The 24,304-nt window shown below is 38.7% G+C and overlaps 2 protein-coding genes and 1 long non-coding RNA gene across 7 annotated transcripts; 1 reads left to right on the top strand and 2 right to left on the bottom strand.

Annotated features, from left to right (window-relative positions):
* Positions 1 to 4,087: 4,087 nt before the first annotated feature.
* Positions 4,088 to 8,740, top strand: LOC115724842 (UPF0481 protein At3g47200). 5 transcript variants are annotated; one of them, XM_061117029.1, is made up of 5 exons: positions 4,088 to 4,474; positions 4,831 to 4,982; positions 5,073 to 5,152; positions 5,744 to 5,809; positions 6,549 to 8,321. In XM_061117029.1, the coding sequence occupies exon 5, from the start codon at positions 6,585 to 6,587 to the stop codon at positions 8,022 to 8,024; it is 1,440 nt and encodes a 479-aa protein (XP_060973012.1). In that variant the 5' UTR covers positions 4,088 to 4,474; positions 4,831 to 4,982; positions 5,073 to 5,152; positions 5,744 to 5,809; positions 6,549 to 6,584; the 3' UTR covers positions 8,025 to 8,321. The 5 variants fall into 5 exon arrangements, with proteins under 5 accessions (XP_060973012.1, XP_030510060.1, XP_060973011.1 ...); XM_030654200.2 differs by lacking the exons at positions 4,831 to 4,982; positions 5,073 to 5,152 and adding an exon at positions 8,545 to 8,740 and having other exon boundaries at positions 6,549 to 8,044; XM_061117028.1 differs by having other exon boundaries at positions 4,831 to 5,152.
* An 11,893-nt stretch (positions 8,741 to 20,633) lies between these two features.
* On the bottom strand, positions 20,634 to 21,742 carry LOC115694934 (uncharacterized). The gene is made up of 2 exons (XM_030622036.1): positions 21,290 to 21,742; positions 20,634 to 21,239 (listed from the first exon to the last, which is right to left on the bottom strand). Exons 1-2 carry the CDS (start codon positions 21,740 to 21,742, stop codon positions 20,634 to 20,636), a joined length of 1,059 nt encoding a protein of 352 aa, XP_030477896.1.
* Positions 21,743 to 22,179: 437 nt separating this feature from the next.
* Positions 22,180 to 23,670, bottom strand: LOC115724865 (uncharacterized). Its single transcript, XR_004013292.2, has 4 exons — positions 23,534 to 23,670; positions 22,854 to 22,918; positions 22,563 to 22,745; positions 22,180 to 22,443 (listed from the first exon to the last, which is right to left on the bottom strand). It is a non-coding gene; the product is annotated as an uncharacterized LOC115724865 (long non-coding RNA).
* Positions 23,671 to 24,304: the final 634 nt, after the last annotated feature.

The raw sequence follows: 24,304 nt of genomic DNA on the forward strand, positions 1-24,304 counted from the left end.
TAGACGAAACCTCATATCCCTAGGTGCTCTTGAGGACGTAGGATATGGATATAAGTCTGCACAAAAGCTAAAGGATCAGCAAAGGTTCTTTGGTAGTAATGAAAGGTGAAAAGACCAATGGTCTATATGTTCTCCAAGGAGAAATTGTTCCAGCTGGAGAAGTAAGTATGGTGAAAGGACTAGAATCGTTATGAAATTATGGCATCACAGACTTGGACATATTAGTGAACAAGGCCTCAAGGAATTTCATCAACAAGGTATAATTGAAAATTTAAATTCTTGTGCCTTACCATTTTGTGAAGCTTGTGTTTTAGGGAAACAACATAAGCTAAAGTTCACTCCGATAAGGCACACAACTAAAAAGATACTTGAATACGTGCACGCTGATCTTTGGAGGCCATACAGGGTGCTTACTCACTCCGGTAAGCAATACTTTCTTTCAATAGTTAATGATTATAGTCGTTGTGTTTAGACCTACTTGTTAACCACTAAGGATGAGTGTCTGGAACAATTTAGAAATTAGACAACTCAGGTGGATAAACAAACTGATCTTAAAATTAAGAACCTTAGGACTGATAATGGATTGGAGTTTGTTAACTCTAAATTTGACAAAGCATGTCAAGAATTTGGAGTCGCTAGGCATAGAACCGTAATTAAGACCTCGAAGCAAAATGGTGTTGCTGAAAGGATGAACCAAACCATGTTGAACAAAGTAAGATGTTTACTGTTTAGTTTTGGGTTAGAAAAACCATTTTGGGGGGAAGCCTTAGCAACCGCAACCTACCTTGTTATCAGGAGCCCAAACCTTAAGACACCTTACCTTAAGACACCTTATGAGATGTGGTACAATAAAACCCCTAACCAAACGCATTTAAGAACATTTAGGTGTACTGCATATGTACACCAATCCATTGACAAGCTAGAACCTAGGTCCGTGAAGGGAACTTTTCTAAGTGATGCCTTAGGAACCAAAGGGTATAGAATTTACATTTCTAGGAAGGGTAAACTAAAGGTTGTGATTGCTAGAAATGTTGTTTTCAATCAGTTAGAATATCCTTACTTGACCTCCAAGAAAGGTAGTGTGTCTACGTGTGATGTAGGAAAAATAGGAAACAAAGACACTGCAAGTGTGTAATGGAGTACGAAACGAAGCTCTCGAAAGAAAGTTCACAGGCGAAAGATAGTGTGAAACCGAAAGACAATGCGCAACCAGAAGTTGTTGGGGAACCGGAAGACAATGTACAGTTGGAAGCTATTGTTGAGTCAAAAGAACAAGATAACAAAGACCAAATAAAGGTGCCAAAAGGGTTCAGACAGACAGGTTTGGAAGGTTATCAATTGGCTCGTGATAGAACTTGAAGAGAGATTCAACCTCCGGGAAGGTTCGCGAAAGTTGACATAATAGCATTTGCATTGGCAGCAGTTTAACAAACTAAAATTGAAGAGCCCAGAAGCTATGAAGAGGTAATTTCAAGTGTAAACAAGTCTAAATGGATCTAAACCATGGATGAGGAGATGGATTCTCTACGTAAGAACAAGACTTGGGTAGTTGTGCTGAGACCGGAGAACAAGAAAATTGTGGAGTGGAAATGGATTCTCAAGATGACAAAGGGAATCAATGAGAATGATCCTGTGAGGTTCAAAGCCAGGTTAGTGGCTAAGGGTTTTACTCAAGTGGAAGGTATAGACTATACTGAAATCTTCTTACCTGTGGTAAAATACAAGACGATAAGACTGATGCTGTCCTTGGCAACATATTTGGAGTTTGAAGTTGAACAGCTTGATGTCAAGACTGCTTTTCTGAATGGGTTCCTGGATGAAGAGATCTATATGAAGCAACCACCTGGGTTTCAAGTGGAAGGGAAAGAAGTCAAATTAGTGTACAAACTTAATAGATCTTTACATAGTTTGAAACAGTCCCCAAGGCAATGGAATAAGATATTCGATACATACATGCATTAGATCAGTTTCAAACGACCCGCATACGATCACTGCTTATATTTCAAGAATCTGGAGTAATCTACAGTCGTGTTCTTATTATTCTGTGTGGATGATATGCTCACCATGAGCAAAGATAAATTAGTGATCAAAAGTATCAAAGCCAAGATCATGAGGGAATTTGAGATGAAAGAGCTTGGGCCAGTTCAAAAGATACTTGGTATCGAAGTCTCACAAAACTAGAAGGAAGGGACTATTAACTTAAAGCAATCCGGGTACATGAAGAAAATTGTTCAAAAATTCAAGATGGAAGATGCAAAGAGTACATCCATTCCGTTAGGGGGTCAGTTTGTTTTGTAAAAGGAACAATGTCCTAACAGTACAAAAGAGAAAGAAGAAATGAAGGATGTAACCTATGCTATGGTCTTGGGATATTTAATGTACGTGATCGTGAGCATGAGACCAGACATTGTTCACGCTTTAAGCATCCTAAGTAGGTTCATGTCCAATTCGTGCATGGAACATTGGAAAGCCCTTAAATGGTTATTGAGATATTTGAAGGGCACTTGAGATTATGGTCTGACCTATGACAAAGGAGAAGGTATTATGAAGTTAAAAGGGTTCATGGACGCAGACTATGCCTCGAATAGAGATACAAGAAAATCAACCACTTCTTATGTTTCCTTGACAAACCGGAACTGTATATGCTGGAAGGCTCGCTTACAGTCTGTGGTTGCTCTTTCCATCACGGAAGCAAAATTTATGGTGACTACGGAAGCATTCAAGGAAGCTTTATGGTTTCGGGGAGTTCTTTATGAGTTGAAACAAATCAGAAAGGGAGTGAATGTGTATTCGGATAGCTAGTCATCCATCCATCTTTGTAAGAATCTAGTTTATCATGAAAAGAGCAAACATATATATAAGACTCTACTGGATTAGTGAGAAGATAGAAGAAGGGCTGGTTAATTTAAAGAAGGTCAGTACTGAAGATAATCCTGCTAATGTTGGGACTAAGGTCTTAACCTTAAACAAGTTTAAGCATTTCTTGAACTTGATCAATCTCAGAAAGTATACTGAGATTCTTGGAATACTAATCAATGATGGTTGCTTTCTTTCTTCATCGTCGTCATTCTTTTAATTTGAAGTAACTAGGTAAAATTTGTGGTATAGTTCCTCCAAATGTAAAAGTCTCCACTTTTGTCAGTTTACTTGCGGTCTCGAAATGAGTCTCGTGGAATGATAGTCGTGTCCAGATAGGAGTTCCCAAATGTCTATCATGACCACTCCGAGTCCAATCTTCAGGATAACTAGCTCTTTCCTGGAAAGGAGTTACAGCTGGCTAGTTATCCCTCCTGCATTGATAGTTCCGAATAGTTGACTTTAGTAGACTTATATCCTATCAAGAAGTGTCTTCAACTAGGGTCCGTCATCCTCGAGCTCGGAAGCTCATTCATGTTCCCGGAGGCCCTGGTGCTCATGCTGACGTGGAGACTTCGCTAAATGAGGAGTTGGTTAAGTTAGTTATTTTCTAACTAACTTAACAACCTCATTTTTTTGCAGCCACTAACTTTAGGATCTTGATCCTAAGGCTATATATACCACCTTGGTTTGTCTTTTCAGAAAGATATAGAACACGAGAAATTAGACTCTGTCCAGACGAGATTGAGAGTTTGAAAGAGAGAGAAAAAAAGATTGGGAGGTAGAGAGAGAGGTACCGAGTAAAGGGAGAGATAGGGTTTAGGTTTTGTAAGAAGATTCTACTGTAAATGAAGAAGATTCTTGGGTGTAAAGTGTGAGAGTTGAAACACTTTGTGAGGACTCAATAAAGAATCTCGTCTCGACTGTTTTGTATCTATTCTTGCTCAATCAATAAAGAAGTATAACAGTAGTGTTCCAAAATTGGAGTAGAACCATAAATCACATCGATCTATCAGACTTGAACCAACATATATCTTAGTGTTGATTTCTTTATTTTATGCAGTTATTGTTTTCTAGTTTAGATACTCTATTTTTTCCATGTTTTTTGTCGATTATTGTTTTTAACTTGATAATTTTGTCATTATTAATTATTTGATGGTTTAAAGTTTAATTAATTTGATTTTGATATTTCACACAATTAACAAATATAAATATCAACCATTATAGTCCAACTACAGTGAGCAATGACCAATACTATATAATTTGAAGAAAGAAAAATGATTAATTTTTTTTTCAAAGAACTTATCTACAGCATCACTTTTTCTTGTATATTATACCAGCAACACTTTAGTCTTCAGAGAACATTATATGGTGTGACAATTAATTGTCTCTTTTCTCTATATTTCTGCCGATGTCTCTCTCTTCCAGTTCCTTCCCGTTTCTCCAATTGTTCGATCTCAATATTCAGAGGCTTGAAAAAACAGTAGGACAAAATCGATTTTGAGAGGGCTCTTCTCTTTCACGACTGTTGGAAGGCTATTCATAGGCTTTTTCTTCTCGTGTTTGCTTGAGCGTTCGCCGTTAGAACTTTAGCCATCATTTTTGTGCTATTCATAAGGTATATGTTTCCCTTTCAAGACTAAAAAAAGTTTTAACAGCTGTTTTCTTTTTCCCCTGTAAATCAGGATTTTGTGTCCTATAAATTGGAATGGGAATGTAATTTGTTTTGAGCTACTATTATTGATATACCATTTTATTTTACTTTTGAAAAGCCCAATTGGTTTGTGTTCGTTTTGTATGTATAATTTCTCATATATATAACTTATAAGATCATTTTGTTAGTTATATTTCTTTTTGTATGGTATAGTTTATCATATAAGATCATGTTATTTACATCAGATTATTACAAGTTTTAAGTAATGACCAAATTTATTGTTAACTCTAGCTATTGTCATGAAATTTTATGCATACTAGACAGGACTTTGGTTATGAAGCATGAAACTCTATCATACTGGTTTGGCATCTTGTTCTCTTTATTATATCGTTAATTTTCAATAAATATATACAAATCAGCGATGTTTCTCCCAGCAATCAAATTTGAGTGAGGGATATTGCTAAGATAAGAGGTATCATTACCATTTTCAGATTTTTAATTGTAGTGCTTTAGAATTTTTAGTCTTCGTATGACAGTTTGACAGCTAGCTTTTGTGTCATAGAAGTTGGTTGATTTGGGGAATCAGCTTGATTAAGAGGCTTATAAAAGAGAAACTCAGACTCATTTTTCATGGAAAAGTTGGTGAGTGAGGTGCTGAGAGATTTTAGTCTCTTATTTTCTACTGTTTTGAAAGACTTTGTTGATCTCTGGGTAAATATCAATCTGAGGCTGTTCTACCCCTTGGATGATAGTAGTCGCAAAAGCCCATTGCTTTTGTCTACTAAACCAAGTAAATTGTTCTGTTTTTGTTATTAATTTTCGATTCTCATTATCTTGCATTCATTTCTTTGATCATTTTATTTATTTTTTTGATAAAATTCTTTGATCATTGTTCTTGAGAGTGTTATTATAAACACTACAATAATAAAGACACATCTTTTATTATGTTGTGACCACCTGCCACAACAAGAGATTCTTTAATCAGATACTATCTTAACTATTCTTGTCCTAATTTTCTGTGTTTTACACTGTCTAACTACCTATGTAATCTCTAATTCTAATTATTAAGCCTTGTTTTTGTTATCATAATTTTTGATGATAAAATTGGTAATAAATAGAGCTATTTATGCAAATGCTAAGAGCAGTTGTTGGAACAACGTTATATCAGCTTTTCAACATCATCAAAAGCTAACTACTTTAAAAACTACTAATCACTAATAGTATTCTCGATAGGTTTCGTGAAGCCTTGAATTATGTTCTCGGAGAAGCTAACTGGTATGCTGTGAATTTGGTAGTAAGGTGTGCAATTTCTCTCTCTTTCTGTCTCCTTTTTAATTGTAACAAAGGGGACAAATATCTTTCTTCTTAATATTTTAACATAGTCAACACAGTTATCTAGTAATATATTTAACTTTTATTTATACAATACTTCTATTCATAGCTCTTGGCTCTGGTACACATTTTAATAAGTTTGTTATTATGTATGTAGGTAATGTCTTTAACCATTACATTTTGATGCATATATATAAACAAAAAGAAAAAAGAGTTTTTAACCCTTATTATTGATCCAGCTAAGTTTTGCTTCTTCTCATTCAAAGTTATCAAATACTTTTTAAGCAAAGTAAATGGAAAGAACAGAATGTAACTAACAATTACTGTGAAAAGACATTAATTTGTCATTGCATTAATATAACTTTGAAATTGTTCATATTATTAGAGAGTAATGATTTATACACTCTTAATTTATAGACTTTAATTACATACAATTTAGGTATTAAATTTTAATAATAAATATTTCTAAGTATGATCACATTTAATTGTGTGATTAAGATTAATTTTAGTAATAACCGTCGATTGGGATGCATGTAACACGACTTGATCATATCAACATATGAATTATCTCAAGCTAGTTTATATTTTCTGTTGGAAAAATCTTTGTTTCCAGTTTCCATAAATGATAAAGTTATAGGACCTCCACAGACATATTATGCACAATAATGTACATTTTCAAACTAAAACAATTACCTCTTTTTCTCAGGAAAGAAGACAAATAACTCTCTTCCTTAAGCAGACCATGGATGGTAACCAGGACGTGGTAATTGCCATTGGCCAGCAAGCTGAGCTGAAGGGTGATGATGATGGTGATAATAAGTTGTTAGATTTCATCGAAAAATATATTGAAAGTGGAGGAGAAATAAATAAAGCTACTAAAAGTGACGACGGATCACATATCAAGATACAAAAAGTTCCAAAAATGATGTTGAGGAAAAATAATTGGAAAGAGTATTACAAGCCAAAGGAGATTGCAATTGGTCCTCTTCATGCTTTCACCAAGAGCTTGAAAAATACAGATGATCTCAAGCATAGATTAACGGCAAGATTTATCAAAGAAAGCGGTCGAGATGGGAGAACTTTACTTGAAGAAATCAACAAAAACATCTCTCAACTGAAGGAGTGCTTCGATTTGAATGTAATACCTCGCCTCTTCAATGATGATGATAAGGAATTGGCCAGGTTACTGTTTTTAGATGGGTGTTTTGTACTACAATTCATAGATAGTTATGTCAATGGTGACATAAAAGAGTTTGAGATTAGCAGTGGCCAAGTTGTTGAGATTCAACATGACTTGTTTCTCCTGGAAAATCAAATTCCATTTCGAGTACTCATAATATTGATGAGGTTAAGTAAGGAAGGGGTTCGATTGGCGACAAACATCTATCGTTTTATCTTTTTGAACAACATGGTACCACACAACTTCTGTAGCAATTGGGCACAAGACATTTTTTTTGCCAATTTAGAAATTCTTGTTAATAAAAAGAACATCATTGAAGATGATAAATTGCCTGCTCATCTTCTTGACCTTCTTAGATCAAAGCTGTTATTTAATGAGGATGAGCCTGAATATGATCATGAGAGCAGCACAGGTGGAAACACTACAGATGCTCTTTTGTACTACAAACACTCTTTTCGCAACGTTCAAGATCTTAAAGAAGTTGGTATAATGTTAAAGCCCGACTATTCTCGTGGCCTGAAATCTGTATCTTTCTCTTCTCCATTGTATATTTTTGGTAAACTTAACCTTCCTCCATTGATTGTGGATGACTCAACAGCACGAAAGTTGCTGAACTTGGTTGCTTATGAAATGTGCCCTGATAACAATAAGAAAAACTACACTGTGACTTCTTATTTGAGGCTATTAGATTCACTCATCGATAGTGAACAAGATGTTAAAGATCTAAGATTAGCACATATACTTCGAAATCATCTTAGTAGCGACGCAGAAGTAGCACAATTGTTCAACACCATAGGCAGCAGCTTGGTGCCCTATGATGCTTATTTGAGCGTGAAAATAGAAATACAAAAGCACTACGAAAGAAAGATCGTTGCTTGGAAAGCTCAGTTCTATAGAGACTATTGTAAAAGTCCTTGGACTATCTTGGCTCTTCTTGCTGCAGCAGCGGCACTTATATTAACAGGGATTCAGACTTATTACTCTGTCAATAATCCCTCCTAAGGATTGAGTTACAGAAACAAGTATAGTTTTTTTTTTAGTCATATTGTTTTAGCATAGATGTTATTGGGTGATTCTACAATGCACCCCTTTAAAAGGGATGTACCGACTTGTTTCGGCATCCAGAAGAATTTTTTAATCTAATTTCTTTTCATATTCATGTACGTTGTAGCTATTTAAGATAACCTACAAAATTTTGAGAAATTCAGAATAATTTACAATATAAAAAACAATGTTCAAACAGTCTATTTTACACGCGTATAAAATAAAATAGTCACGCGTGCAACACACTGTTGGAACGTATTTTTCGACATGTTAAACTTTTCCAAATTTCTTAAAATATTACAAGATTTCTTAAATAACTATAACGTAGATGACCATGAGAAAAAATTTGACTAAAAATTATTACGGGTGCTAAAATAGATAATGGTGCATCAGTGTATCTATTTTAAGGGAGTGTATTGTAGAATTTTCTGATGTTATTTTAACATAATGTCTAATAATTGCTGTTAATTTCTTTCAGGAATCGGCTGCTCGGAACAGAAGACTACTTCTGGAAAATGAAAACTTAACAGTTGTCTTGAGGTTACTGAAACAATTGCTTTTAAATTAGTCCCAGTGAAGTGCTTTTGTGTTCTGTCCTTTTTCATGGGATTATATTTGGTTTGTATGTCCTTTTTATCTTTGTGCAATTTAAAAATGTAAAATGTTCTTTTTTGAAATAGAACGTCTATTATAAATATAAATTAAATTTATTTTGAAGAAATTATATTGTATATTTTGGTGGTGTTTGGTAATATTTTTTTAATCAGTTTTCTGTTTTTAAAATTGAAAAAATGAAAATAAGTTTTAAAAATGTGTTCTATAAAACTATTTTCATTTTTTATTTTTTTTAATTGAGAATTAAAATTTTAAAAACAAAAAAAAATTACTTTCAATATTTTTTTAAACAGTTTTTTTTTAATCAATATTTTGGACTCTGACTAGATTCGGACCCAAATCTCCCCCACGACCCTGGCGCTGAACCCGACCTCTGATCTGAACCCAAATCCGACGCGCACCTAAATCCGACTTAAATAAAATTAAAAATAAAAATAAATTTTACAGAATACACTTTTGTTTTCTGTTTTTAAAATTGAAAAACAAAAGTAGTTACAGAACACATTTTTGTTCTTCAAAAATAAAATTTTACTTTCATTTTGTGATTAAAAAATTAGAAGACAAAAGTGTTACTAAACGGTACCTTTATTTTAATTCTTTTAATTTTTACTTTTATTTTTATTTTCTTTAAGATATATCTACTTTTAAAGATGATATTTCTATTATTTTCATTATTATAAATTATGTGCTAGACTTAAGTGGATAGTGATGTTATATTGAACAATTCACCAAAAAAGTAAGTACATTTTAATAAAATATAAAATAAGGTGTTTTTAATTAATGGATACCAAAAAAGGTATTCCTCAACTTATTCTATTTGTTTTTGGGTTGTAACTTTTATAAGGTTCATTTTTGTTGTTCTAAGTGGGCCTTGGAGATGAACATTAGTGGGTTTCTTGAGGCTTCCTCTATTTACAAAAATATGAAGAAGAAAAAATTGATATATATGGCATGCAATTTTTTTTTTTTTGAAAAAAATCATAAGATTTATTAATTTATAATTCGTTCAAAATAATAGAACGCACTTCAGATGAACAGTTCTCCAGCTGAAGCACACAACCTATAGAGAAACAAGAATCTCTTGCTTAGCAATGAGCCAACTTATTTGCACATTGTTTTACAAAACACAAATCAACAAAAGATAAAGCCAAAAGCAAATTTCGAACATTTTGAACAATAAGACCAAACTGTGAAGGCATAAAAATACTGCTCTAAATCGCTTGGACATACACCAAGCTATCTGTTTCCAACATGACTCTATCCCACGAATGAGTTGCATGTTAGAAATTATTAGGGTCACAATTGTATATATAAAAATGTGTGTTAGGTCATCAAATAAATAAGTCAAATTTATGTGGTCTATTTTGGAATAAAGTTTATGACTTAAGGGCATGATTGTCATGATTTTAATACGTGGTTACCATAAGGACAATTTCTATTTTGATGAGGGGCCAAATAGAAATAGTCAATAAATATTACCAACAGTTTTGTCTGTTGGTAATATAAACGGTAATGGTCCCTGTAACACCCTAACTACCTTAGGCGTATTACGTGATTTTTAAACATACTGTGCAGCTCGTTGCTAATCAACGAGGTTTATGGAAAAACGTGATTAATTAAAATTTTGCTTTTTAATTAAACTTATAAACCATATTACAAAAGACTCGGGATCCCGATTATAAAATCATTTACAAAAAGTTTCAACTGTTTAACCATTACATAAAACTAAAGTCGTCTAACGACCAATTACAAAAATTCAGCCTTGCTGTCCCGAGGATCGTACGCTCCAGGCCTAACCGCCCCGACATGTACAATCTCATAAGCTCGCTCACGGTCCATCAGCTATAGCCTTGCCTTTACCTACACATAAACGTAGATCTGTGAGTCGACAGACTCAGTAAGAAAAGCATAATAATACTCATACATAATACTAACTGCCGTGTCCAACACGATACTGAGTCCCGCTACTGCCATGTCCAACATGGTACTGAGCCACTACTGCCATGTCCAACATGGTACTGAGTTCTGAACGTTCATAGGGACGGTACTATTGACACGTAACAACCTGATCGGTCGAACCGGTCATACTCCGGCCGTCGGTCATACTCCCGCCCGTACCGACGTGTTACTATATCCTCCCGATCGGCCGAACCGGTCATACTCCGCCGTCGGTCATACTCCACCGTACCGACGGGATACGTCAATAGCACGGAACCACCAACCAAGTGTCACTGATCGGTCAAACCGGTCATACTCCGCCGTGGTCATACTCCAGCCTGTACCGACGTGACAGGGTTGGATGGTTCGAAGCCAACATACAACTAATGTAATCTAATAGGCTTCCTACATGCTCGCTAAACATGTAATCTACATATGCATACTGTTATACTAATCTTACCTGGATTTCGATTTCAGGTGTGCCAACCCGACCGGAATCGAAGCCGAGCGCTTGACATCGGCTCCTAAACCATAAAAATCACAACGCTATAAGTGACACGCTAAATCACTTCCCGGGGACTAAAACTTGGAACTAAAAGTTTCCCTATCGATAAAAAGCATGGCAATACCCCCCTAAAACATAAAAACGAGGAAAACCAGGGTCCCTGAATTTTCCCCAACCGGTAGACCGGTTGCCCAACCGAATTCGGTTCGGAAAATTCGAACCCTCATCCGAATTCGGATGCACAACCGAATTAGGTTCCTCGCAGCAAGAAACCAAATTTTTCATAACTCGACCAATTCAACCCCAATTGGTTCCAAACTTTCCAGACCTGCTCTAAACACCCCAAAGAACAAATCTAAGGCAACAAACTAACCCAGAAACCTCAGAAACAAAATTCACCATGTGAGCTCCAAGCTTTGAGTAAAAACTCAAACTTGGCTAAAGCTCACTCACAAGCCTCAAGCTAGCTTAGAATCACATAATCAAGCATAGAAATACTGCAGAAAACAAAACCTAGTTCATGCAACAACTACAGCCACCAATTTCTCAATTTTTACTTTGAAAACCAAACTTTTGCATAAGAAAATTCTAGCATGCTCAACCTAGGAATCATACACCACAAGTAGTTTAATTAACATCTAAAAATCATGATTTAACCTCAGAAATCAACAATCAAACTCAGCAGCAACAACATTCAAATTAACATGCATTAACTCATTTTTTATCAAAAATTCCAAGAAGACCAAGAAGAACAAGTAAGAGATACATACCACAATCAAGAGTTTCTAAAATGTGATGAATCAAGCTTGAAAAACCCAGCCTTTGAATCCCCAATACCCAGCCGAAAATGGAGAGGAAAGAGAGCTTTTCTTTGTAAATTCTATCTTTCTAACTTAGTGTTTTTTTTTTTTTGAGAAAAAGGAATAAAATGAAACAAGTCACAAATACTCATTCTTTTCAGCCATAATAAACCATTAAATTAAACATTAATTCCATTTAATAACTCACATAAGACAAAACACTAATGGGGCAAAAAGACCATTTTGCCCCTCCACCATAAAATCACATAAATCATACTAAAGGGGTATTTTTGGGACATACTAAATTCCCGGCCATTCCCGACATTCCCAATGTCTAAAACCCGTCCCCAAACTACTAACATACTAAGTTGTGATTTCTACTGAGCCAAACGCCGAGTTCCAAAATACCGGACACCGGAAATGCAAAATATGCAAGATACTGAATAACATAAATAACAGTATAATAGATTATTTAAATAGCTATAAATAATCTCATAATCAATCACAAACAACTGATAATTTCCAAATTAACTAAGCGGGCTTTACAACTATCCCCCCTTAAAAGGATTTTGTGGCAGTCAGTAGTCCCGTGATCCGTAAGGGGAAACACCGGGTAAGCTGTGCAATCCCACACCGCCTGGGGAAGGTCAAGTGGGATGATTCTGAGACTGTGTAGGTATGGGACTACACAGTTGAAGAGAGCTTAAATGGATTGATTGGTACTACCTATATCAACAAGGTGCATCTTGTTTTTCGGTAGCCCATCTCGAAAGAACTCCACAGTTAAGCGTGCTTGGCCTGGAGCAATTTCAAGGATGGGTGACCTCCTGGGAAGTTTTCCCAGGATGCGTGTGAGTGAGGACAAAGCACGCTGGAAACACCTGTGTTGGTCTGTAGGGTCAGTCATCAATCCAGGAAGCAGCCAGAGTGGCGTACTCGTGTATAAGAGCCATTAGTCCGTGGGTGTAAGGGCCCAATGGAGGCTTGAAGCGGGGACGTTACAAATGGTATCAGAGCCTTGACCCAGCCGGAAGTGTGGTCGACGAGGACGTCGGACCCCGTAAGGGGGGGTGATTGTGACAGTCAGTAGTCCCGTGATCCGTAAGGGGAAACACCGGTAGCTGTGCAATCCCACACCGCCTGGGGAAGGTCAAGTGGGATGATTCTGAGACTGTGTAGGTATGGGACTACACAGTTGAAGAGAGCTTAAATGGATTGATTGGTACTACCTATATCAACAAGGTGCATCTTGTTTTTCGGTAGCCCATCTCGAAAGAACTCCACAGTTAAGCGTGCTTGGCCTGGAGCAATTTCAAGGATGGGTGACCTCCTGGGAAGTTTTCCCAGGATGCGTGTGAGTGAGGACAAAGCACGCTGGAAACACCTGTGTTGGTCTGTAGGGTCAGTCATCAATCCAGGAAGCAGCCAGAGTGGCGTACTCGTGTATAAGAGCCATTAGTCCGTGGGTGTAAGGGCCCAATGGAGGCTTGAAGCGGGGACGTTACAGATTTCGTCCCCGAAATCTAACCTGAATAACTCTGGATATTGAGCTCTCATACCTGACTCTAGCTCCCAGGTGGCTTCTTCCACCTTACTGTTTCTCCAGAGAACCTTGACCAATGCTATGGTCTTATTCCGAAGGGCTTTATCCTTTCTATCAAGGATCTGCACTGGCTGTTCCTCATAAGTCATGTCTGGCTGTAGCTGAAGGCTCTCATAACTGAGTATATGAGAGGGGTCTGAAACGTATTTTCTCAACATCGAGACATGGAATACGTTGTGAACTGCTGATAAGGCTGGAGGCAATGCTAACCGATATGCCACTTGACCTATCTTCTCCAGAATCTCGAAAGGTCCTGTAAATCTAGGGCATAACTTGCCTCTTTTCCCGAAACGTTCAATCCCCTTCATCGGAGATACCCGTAAAAACACATGTTCCCCTACTTGGAACTCAACATCTCTGCGTTTCGGATCTGCGTAACTCTTCTGTCTGCTCTGTGAGGCAAGCATTCTAGCTTTTATCTTTTCTATCGCCTCATTGGTCCGCTGAACTGACACTGGACCTAGGTATTTCCTTTCCCCTATCTCATCCCAGTGGATAGGGGATCTACACTTTCTACCGTACAACAGTTCATAGGGAGCCATCCCTATCGTACTCTGATAACTGTTGTTGTACGCAAATTCTATCAACGGTAGATACCTATTCCATGAGCCTTCAAAGTCCATAACACAGGCTCTCAACATGTCCTCCAATATCTGAATTGTCCTTTCGGACTGACCATCTGTCTGAGGATGGAATGCTGTACTGAATTTTAGCTTTGTACCCATTGCCCGTTGCAAACTTTGCCAAAATTTGGAGGTGAATTTCGGATCCCTGTCCGAAACTATAGACTTCGGTACCCCGTGAAGTCTCACTATCTCTCTGACGTACAGTTCTGCCAACTGATCCACTGTGAATGTTGTTCTAACCGGCAGAAAATGAGCAGATTTCGTAAATCGGTCCACCACTACCCAGATGGAATCAAATAAACCCGTGGTCCTAGGTAACCCGACCACAAAATCCATCGTAATATCCTCCCATTTCCATTCTGGTAGGGTTAGAGGCTGCAACAACCCTGCTGGTCTCTGATGTTCAGCCTTGATTTGCTGACAGGTGAGGCATCTCGATACGAATTCTACCAAATTCTTCTTCATACCGCTCCACCAGAAGTACGGTTTCAAATCTTGGTACATCTTGGTGGTGCCGGGATGCAGAGAATACGGGGTAGAATGAGCCTCCTCAAAGATCTCATTTCTAAGTTCCACACTGTTCGGAACACAAACCCTGGCTTTATACAAAAGCATCCCACTATCTGACACTGAAAAATCCTTGGCTTGACCAGCCAACACCTCATCTCGGATTTTCACTAATTCCGGATCTGTCATCTGAGCGACTTTTATTCTTTCCAACAGATCAGATTGCAGCGTCAAGTTGTGAAGCTGACCTACCACAAACTCAATGCTGGATCTAACCATATCCTCTGCTAGCTGAGGTGAGATCTGAACCATGCTAGCTACTTGCCCGGGACCCTTCCTGCTCAGGGCATCGGCCACTACATTGGCTTTTCCGGGATGATAGAGGATCTCACAATCGTAATCCTTCACTAATTCCAACCAACGCCTTTGTCTCATGTTCAAATCTTTCTGAGTAAAGAAATACTTGAGACTTTTATGGTCGGTATAGATCTCACACTTCTCCCCATAAAGGTAATGCCGCCAAATCTTCAGTGCAAAAACCACTGCGGCCAATTCTAGATCATGAGTCGGGTATCGCTGTTCATAATCCTTTAACTGACGGGAGGCATAAGCGATGACCCGATCGGCTTGCATCAACACACACCCCAAACCCTGTTTGGATGCGTCGCAGTAGACTACGAACTTCTCCTTGTCCGAAGGCAAAGCTAGTACCGGAGCGGTAATCAACCTCTGTTTCAGCTCCTGAAAGTTAGCTTCACATTTATCTGACCAAATAAACCGCTGATTCTTCTTTGTAAGCTCGGTTAGGGGCATTGAAATTTTGGAGAACCCCTCCACGAACCTACGGTAGTACCCAGCTAATCCCAAGAAGCTTCTGATCTCTGTCACTGTCTTCGGTTTCGCCCAATCCCTGACGGATTCAATCTTCCCGGGATCCATCTTGATCCCATCTTTACTCACAATGTGCCCCAGGAAGGACACCTGAGACAACCAGAACTCCCATTTCTTGAACTTGGCGTAAAGCTTATGTTCTCGAAGTCGTTGCAGTACCATTTGAAGATGTAACTCATGCTCCTCTTCTGATTGAGAGTACACGAGGATGTCGTCGATAAACACAATCACACAGATATCGAGGAAATCCTTGAATACTCTATTCATCAGGTCCATGAATGCTGCAGGAGCATTGGTTAGTCCGAATGACATAACCAGAAACTCGTAATGTCCATACCTAGTGCGGAAAGCCGTCTTTGGAATGTCCTCCTCTCGGATTCTCAACTGATGATAACCCGAACGGAGATCAATCTTAGAAAAAAAACCGTCTTCCCCTGAAGCTGATCGAACAAGTCATCGATCCTAGGTAATGGATATTTATTCTTCACCGTCAGCTTGTTCAACTCCCTGTAGTCGATGCACATCCTCATATATCCATCCTTCTTCTTGACGAACAAAACCGGGGCTCCCCAGGGTGACACACTGGGCCGAAAGAACCCTATGTCAAGCAACCCTTGGAGCTGAATCTTTACTTCCTTAAGTTCAGCTGGAGCCATCCTATACGGGGCTTTGGAAACCGGATCCACCCCTGGTGCCAAGTCGATCACGAAATCAATCTCCCGCTGAGGTGGTAACCCTAGAAGTTCTTTGGGAAAAACGTCCAAAAATTCCCGAACCACTCTGATGTCCTCCGGCCGAATGGTATCTGGCCGAGTGGTGTCCACCACCACGGCCAGAAACCCTAAGCAACCGCCGTGCAACAATTCTCTCGCTGACATAGCCGAGATCACCGGGATCCGAGATCCCTGAACTAAACCCACAAATACAAACGGTTCTTCACTTTCCGGTTGGAAGACCACCATCTTCCTTTTACAATCAATGCACGCCGAATATTTATATAGGAAATCCATTCCTAAAATAATATCGAATTCGACTAAACTCATCTCTATCAGATCAACATTTAACTCTCTACTATCTATCCTGATCGGCATAGACCTAATCCACCTATTGGAGATAACCAATTCTCCGCCAGGTAACAGGGTTCCAAACCCTGATTCATATCTGTCACACGGTCTAACCAATTTACTAGAGATTCTAGCAGCCACACAAAAACAACCTTGACCCAAGCACTCACCCGGAGGATGCCTCTCACTAATGAGACACTCCAGTAGGAACAATGGGTCTCAACACTACCCTGTCGATCGTCTTGATTCTGGTTCCCTCGGAACCTCTTGTTCTGCCTCGAGCCACCGGATGCAGTGGATGATTCCTCTTCCAGTCCATGGCCGAACCACTACCTCCCCTGCTGAAACCTGACGCAGGAGGGGTAGGAGCCCCGCCACATTCCGGAGTCCTAACTGATTCCACATACATCTAGGTGCGCCCTCAGCTCACCATGCTTTCTTCGCCATCTCAACTTAGATGGTCTTATCGTCGGTAGTGATCATAAGGTCATACTTGATCTTCACATTAAGTCCATCGAGATATTTTCTTTCTTACTGAAATCGGTTGGCGCAAATCTCGAGGCTAACCTCACCAACCGGCTGAACTGAGTAATATATTCCGTCATGCTCATATTCTCTCGCTGGGTCAGGTGGGCGAACTCTTTCCTCTTGGCGCTTCTGACCGCCTCGTTATAACATTTAACGCTGAAGAGTTCCTAAAACCTTTCCCAGGTCATAGTGATAACGTCATGGATCTGAGACACTATGTCCCACCAGACCAGAGCGTCTTCTTAAAACTGAAAAGTGGCACTCACCACTCTGTCGTTCCCGGTGACACCCATAAAGTTCAGAATCTTGGTGATCACCGTCGCCCATCTCTCGCTTTTATCACGTCCGGACCTCCCAGAAAACCGGAGGTGCTTGCTTCCGAACCGCTCATACGCAGGTTCCAATCTATGGGCCGCCACCACTATCTCGGCACCGGCGGCGAGGGTGTGCCACCGGAACTACGGCACCTTTGGGAACTGCAGGAGCACCCTGCTGTCTCAACCTCTGAATCTCGAGGTCTTGTTCTTCTATCCGGGATTGCATTTCCGCAAACCGTAACTTCCCAATTCTGGGTTTCCTGATTGACTTGGGCAGCCTGCGGCGAGTTAACATCGCTCCAACCGCGAACTCTGCCCCTGGGACCTCTACCTCGGCCCAAAACACTTGAGGGGAACTGAGCTCCTCGACCTTGATCTGACCCGACTGAGATGCCCTGACTCCTAATATTTCGTCTGGCGTCCATCTAGTCTGAACCGCCTCGAAATCCCGAGTTGGCACTTCAGGTCACGATCATCGAGAGCTTACTAATGCCGCTTAATTTGGAAATTAAAAAAACGAAACATGCGCCTATTCTACTATCAGGCTACTAACATGCTTCCTAACAGGCTTTTCTTTTTCATAACTGAATAAAATAAACTACTAAAGCAATAAAGGCTTACTGAACCGTGAACCGAGCTAACTGCTGATGATGATTGTACATGTCGTGACGATCTTCGGAAGACAACCTGGCGGCTCTGATACCAAATTGTAACACCCTAACTACCTTAGGCGTATTACGTGATTTTTAAACATACTGTGCAGCTCGTTGCTAATCAACGAGGTTTATGGAAAAACGTGATTAATTAAAATTTTGCTTTTTAATTAAACTTATAAACCATATTACAAAAGACTCGGGATCCCGATTATAAAATCATTTACAAAAAGTTTCAACTGTTTAACCATTACATAAAAATAAAAGTCGTCTAACGACCAATTACAAAAATTCAACCTTGCTGTCCCGAGGATCGTACGCTCCAGGCCTAACCGCCCCGACATGTACAATCTCATAAGCTCGCTCACGGTCCATCAGCTATAGCCTTGCCTTTACCTACACATAAACGTAGATCCGTGAGTCGACGGACTCGCAAGAAAAGCATAATAATACTCATACATAATACTAACCGCCGTGTCCAACACGATACCGAGTCCCGCCATCGCCATGTCCAACATGGTACCGAGCCACTACCGCCATGTCCAACATGGTACCGAGTTACGAACGTTCATAGGGACGGTACTATTGACACGTAACAACCCGATCGGTCGAACCGGTCATACTCCGCCGTTGGTCATACTCCACTCGTACCGACGTGTTACTATATCCTCCCGATCGGTCGAACCGGTCATACTTCGCTTGGTCATACTCCAGCCGTACCGACGGGATACGTCAATAGCACGGAACCACCAACCAAGTGTCACTGATCGGTCAAACCGGTCATACTCCGCCGCCGGTCATACTCGGCACATGTACCGACGTGACGGGGTTGGATGGTTCGAAGCCAACATACAACTAATGTAATCTAATAGGCTTCCTACATGCTCGCTAAACATGTAATCTACATATGCATACCGTTATACTAATCTTACGGATTTCGATTTCAGTGTGCTGGTCAACTCGACCGGAACCGAAGCCGAGCGCGGACATCGGCTCCTAAACCATAAAAATCACAACGCTATAAGTGACACGCTAAATCACTTCCCGGGGACTAAAACTTGGAACTAAAAGTTTCCCTATCGATAAAAAGCATGGCAATACCCCCTAAAACATAAAAACGAGGAAAACCGGGGTCCCCGAATTTTCCCCAACCGTCAGACCGGTTGCCCAACCAGAATTCCGGTTCCGGAAAATTCAGAACCCTCATCCGAATTCCGATGCACAACCGAATTCCGGTTCCTCGCGAGCAAGAACCAAATTTTTCATAACTCGACCAATTCAACCCCAATTGGTTCCAAACTTTCCGGACACGCTCTAAACACCCCAAAGAACAAATCTAAGGCAACAAACTAACCCAGAAACCTCAGAAACAAAATTCACCATGTGAGCTCCAAGCTTTGAGTAAAAACTCAAACTTGGCTAAAGCTCACTCACAAGCCTCAAGCTAGCTTAGAATCACATAATCAAGCATAGAAATACTGCAGAAAACAAAACCTAGTTCATGCAACAACTACAGCCACCAATTTCTCAATTTTTACTTTGAAAACCAAACTTTTGCATAAGAAAATTCTAGCATGCTCAACCTAGGAATCATACACCACAAGTAGTTTAATTAACATCTAAAAATCATGATTTAACCTCAGAAATCAACAATCAAACTCAGCAGCAACAACATTCAAATTAACATGCATTAACTCATTTTTTATCAAAAATTCCAAGAAGACCAAGAAGAACAAGTAAGAGATACATACCACAATCAAGAGTTTCTAAAATGTGATGAATCAAGCTTGAAAAACCCAGCCTTTGAATCCCCAATACCCAGCCGAAAATGGAGAGGAAAGAGAGCTTTTCTTTGAAAATTCTATCTTTCTAACTTAGTGTTTTTTTTGAGAAAAAGGAATAAAATGAAACAAGTCACAAATACTCATTCTTTTCAGCCATAATAAACCATTAAATTAAACATTAATTCCATTTAATAACTCACATAAGACAAAACACTAATGGGGCAAAAAGACCATTTTGCCCCTCCACCATAAAATCACATAAATCATACTAAAGGGGTATTTTTGGGACATACTAAATTCCCGGCCATTCCCGACATTCCCAATGTCTAAAACCCGTCCCCAAACTACTAACATACTAAGTTGTGATTTCTACTGAGCCAAACGCCGAGTTCCAAAATACCGGACACCGGAAATGTAAAATATGCAAGATACTGAATAACATAAATAACAGTATAATAGATAATTTAAATAGCTATAAATAATCTCATAATCAATCACAAACAACTGATAATTTCCAAATTAACTAAGCGGGCTTTACAGTCCCCAATTTGCAGTATCGTATTTCTTATTCTCTTGAAACCCCATCATCAAGAGACAAAGGTTACAGAGAAAGAACTCACTGCAAAATTGGAAGATCATACCCTTCTTCAAGCGATTCATGGACTCTGGTACACTTCCGCTAATATATATTCTATTGTTTGATTCTCTTGAATTAATTAGGGCTATATTCAGAATTTTACAGTGTTCTTAACATTGCAATCCAACTCAAAGCTTCTTTAATGCCTATTATCTCAGCAATTTCAGGTTGAACACAACCAATCTTCCCTTTCTTGAATGCTTCTACCATAGCCCCATGATGATTTCGAGCTACACAACCCATGCCAAAGCGTCCCTCTTGTTCAAATAAAGCCCCATCAACATTAACTTTGATCTTGTTTAACTCAGGTGCAATCCAACGCTCAAGATTTTGCCCCCCATCATGCAGCGGAGACAACGAAAGACCCTTCCTTCGTTGAGCAAATTTATACTGATCAAGCATATTTCTAGCTGATGCAGCAATATTTGATGCAAACCAACTCTTCTTTTGCCAAACAAATTCATTCTGCGCGCGCCAAATAGCCCAACTCACCACAGCCACTTCCTCCATTTCACCTTCGTGCCCTCTGCCGAAGATCCCCAATAGCAAGCTGCTGAATGTTGCAGCCCCAGCCCCGAGGTCGACCATGCTGCGATTCCAAGCAGCTTTAGCAAACTCACACTCCACCAATGCATGTTGAACGATTTCTGCATGAGCTTTATACAGCGGACAGTCAGCATTGACGGGAACATGACATTTTTGGAGCTGAAAACAAGTTGGGAGCACACCCGAAGCAGCCCTCCATAAGAAGTTACTGATCTTAGGAGGTGTTTGTAACGACCAAAGGCGCTTCTAGCATCACGGCACCAAGCACTTTTAGATTCTTGCAAAAATTTATAGGTACTTTTAACCGAATAATTCTCACAAGTCTGAAGTCTCCAATTCCAACCATCATTTACGGCCGAATCACTAAGCTGAATGGGCAAAATAAGGTCCTGATCACGTGAAACAAACAAGTCTCTCACAACATCCTCATCCCAAGCGCGAGTATCAACTTGAAAGAGGTAGCTGACCGATTTGTTCACAAGAGCAGTGTGCCTTGTAACGACATAGCTGTTAGAACTATGTGGAAGCCAAGGATCTGCAATAATGGATACATTTTCCCCATTAGCGATTGTGCTTTGAGCACAGGAATGTACTAGATCTTTAGCTTCAAGAATACTTCGCCAGATGAAACTAGGATTATCTCCCGATTCAGCAGAATCCATAAAAAACTTAAGAAATTATACATACATATTACTTCTATAATCAAAACTAGTTTCCTGATGAAGAAACTTTAAATTCAATTTTTTGATAAAAAAAAAATTAGTCTTGATGAAGGGTTTTTTGTCTAATTTTAGTAAAAAAAATTATAACATGGATGTAAGTTCAAGGAGGCATGATTTAGTACATATCAAAGTTTGAGGGACATGATTTGGTAGATATCAAAGTCTAGAGAGCATGGTTTAGTACATAAACAATCACTGAAACAGTAAAATTAAATGAAATTAGACCAAAGTCTTTAAATCTAGCATTCTCAATAGTTCAGGGGGAATTTTTAACAGCCAAAAAAGTTCAGAGGGCATGATTTGGTACATGTCAAAGTTCGGGGAAAAAAAATCCTAATTAGCCTAAAGTAAATGTAACGTCCGAACTTGAAAACTAATTAATTTAAAATTTAAACATGTATTATTATTATAAATATGTAAAACTTTGTAGGTCGGGATCTCATATTAGAACATTGTTGAAAAATACATATATACCATAATGTAGTTACATAGTATTTATTGTTTTTTTTACAAACTACAGGGCGGCAACAAAATAACTCAAAAAGCAGTATGATCGAAACTCTCCAGGTTGCATTGCCGCGATATGTACCATCCTTGCCGAGCCCCAACTCACTGCTCCTCTAACTTGGCTTTTCTTTTACCTACACAAGGTATCAAATTGATGAGTCGACAGACCCAGTAAGATACGCATAAAACATACATAAGCAATACGGTAACGACTTTGAACTTAAGTCGTCCTGAGCCTATATGTAAGGCTCACCAAATGGTTAAGAATGTTCTCAAAGGAAGTACGACTGATGTGCCACATGCACTAGAGTATCGACTCTGTACTCGTGTTGGTAAGGCCATTATCGTACTTCCGGGAGTTACCGAGTGTTGTACCACATGCACTCTGTATCCCTTGGTACTTGTGTTGGTTACACATTAACCTCCCTTAAAAACCCTGCAATGTACTAACACCCTTAGTACTATAGCTATTTCAGTGCTAGTAGTGTATACAAATATCACCATGCATTCATTTAGTTACATATATACTTTATGCTTATCTTACCTCGTTTCTGTGCTCAGGTATGCTGGTCAGCCTAATGGAATAGCAGCTCGACTTTTTACAGGGCCCTATATCACAATATTTGTAATTTTGATGAGAGACACGCTAAAATAGTTTTCGGGGACTTAAAATCAAAACTAGAAATTTCTCTATCGATGAATAACATGGCCATACCCTAAATATCTCAAAAACGGGAAAACTATGGTTCATAAAAATTGTCCCAACCGGTAGACCGATTCCCCAACCGAATTCCGATTCGGTGGAGTTTCCCGGGGACCAATCGGTCGATCGGTTGCTTCAGGTTCCTCTGAACCGGAATTCCAGTTTAGTGTAGGAACCATCAAAAATGTCCCCAACACTCCAATTTAACTCCAAACTTTCCAATAATCTCAAAATACCTATAAATACCATAATGGACCTAATTCAAGCAACAAACCTCAAAAACAAACTTAGAAAATCAAAACACTATTAGAGCACTAAGCTTGAGTTCCCAAACTCTAACTTGGCTTAAACATTACAAAAATCAACCAATTCAGCCTAGGACAACATAAATAAACACAAGCTAACTCCATAATGCAAAATCAAACCATCCTAATATATACAACAACTTAGTACCCAAAATTCATACAATACACAAACAAAAACTTAAGAGAACAAAGGATTAATGTGCTAGAAGGGTATACCTTAGGTTGAAGCACCTAAATTTTGCTATAAACCCTTGCATTGCAGCTGAAAAATTCCTTCCCCTTGCTGGTTATAGTTTGTTCGACAAAGAGAGAGAATAATAAAGAGAGAGAAATGTGTGTGTAAAATGTGTGTATTTCTAGCTTCTTTCAAATTATGAATTAAGCAATATTAATTTAACCTCTAATTACCTTACTTACAGGACACACTAATGCCACAAAATGACAAAAGACAGCCTAACATAATGACCATATTGCCCTTAACAAATAAACAAATAATAAATGGAAACCCAAGGGTAGTTTTATCATTCCAAACTCGTCTATTTCCGATACTATCAATGCCCTAACTATGCTGGCCTGTTATTAAAAACATTCAAAACCATATAAAAAGTGACTCTCTAATGGCCCAACATCACGTTTCACTTCTACCGAGCACAAATACAAAAAACAAGAAACTCACATATATAGCATAATTAGTACATGCAGAATTTAAATAAATCTCCACAAATGTGTAAATCATAATTAATAATTCAATTTCATAATTAAACCCTAATTATTCAATAATTCAACATATTAAGGTTAGGCGGTCTTTACAGTGAATTTTGCATAAAAAAATTAGCCCATGTTATATTTAGTGGTAAATTTGAAACAATTTTTAGCATGTGCTAAATTTAATTAAATTATACACTACTGTATTAAAGTTTATTTTTATAAATTTAGAATAAAGAATACCGATATACCATATTTATAAAACTGTTTTATAAGTGCTTA

Source organism: Cannabis sativa, chromosome 6 (assembly GCF_029168945.1).
Source record: "Cannabis sativa cultivar Pink pepper isolate KNU-18-1 chromosome 6, ASM2916894v1, whole genome shotgun sequence".
Classification (NCBI taxonomy): Eukaryota; Viridiplantae; Streptophyta; class Magnoliopsida; order Rosales; family Cannabaceae; genus Cannabis; species Cannabis sativa.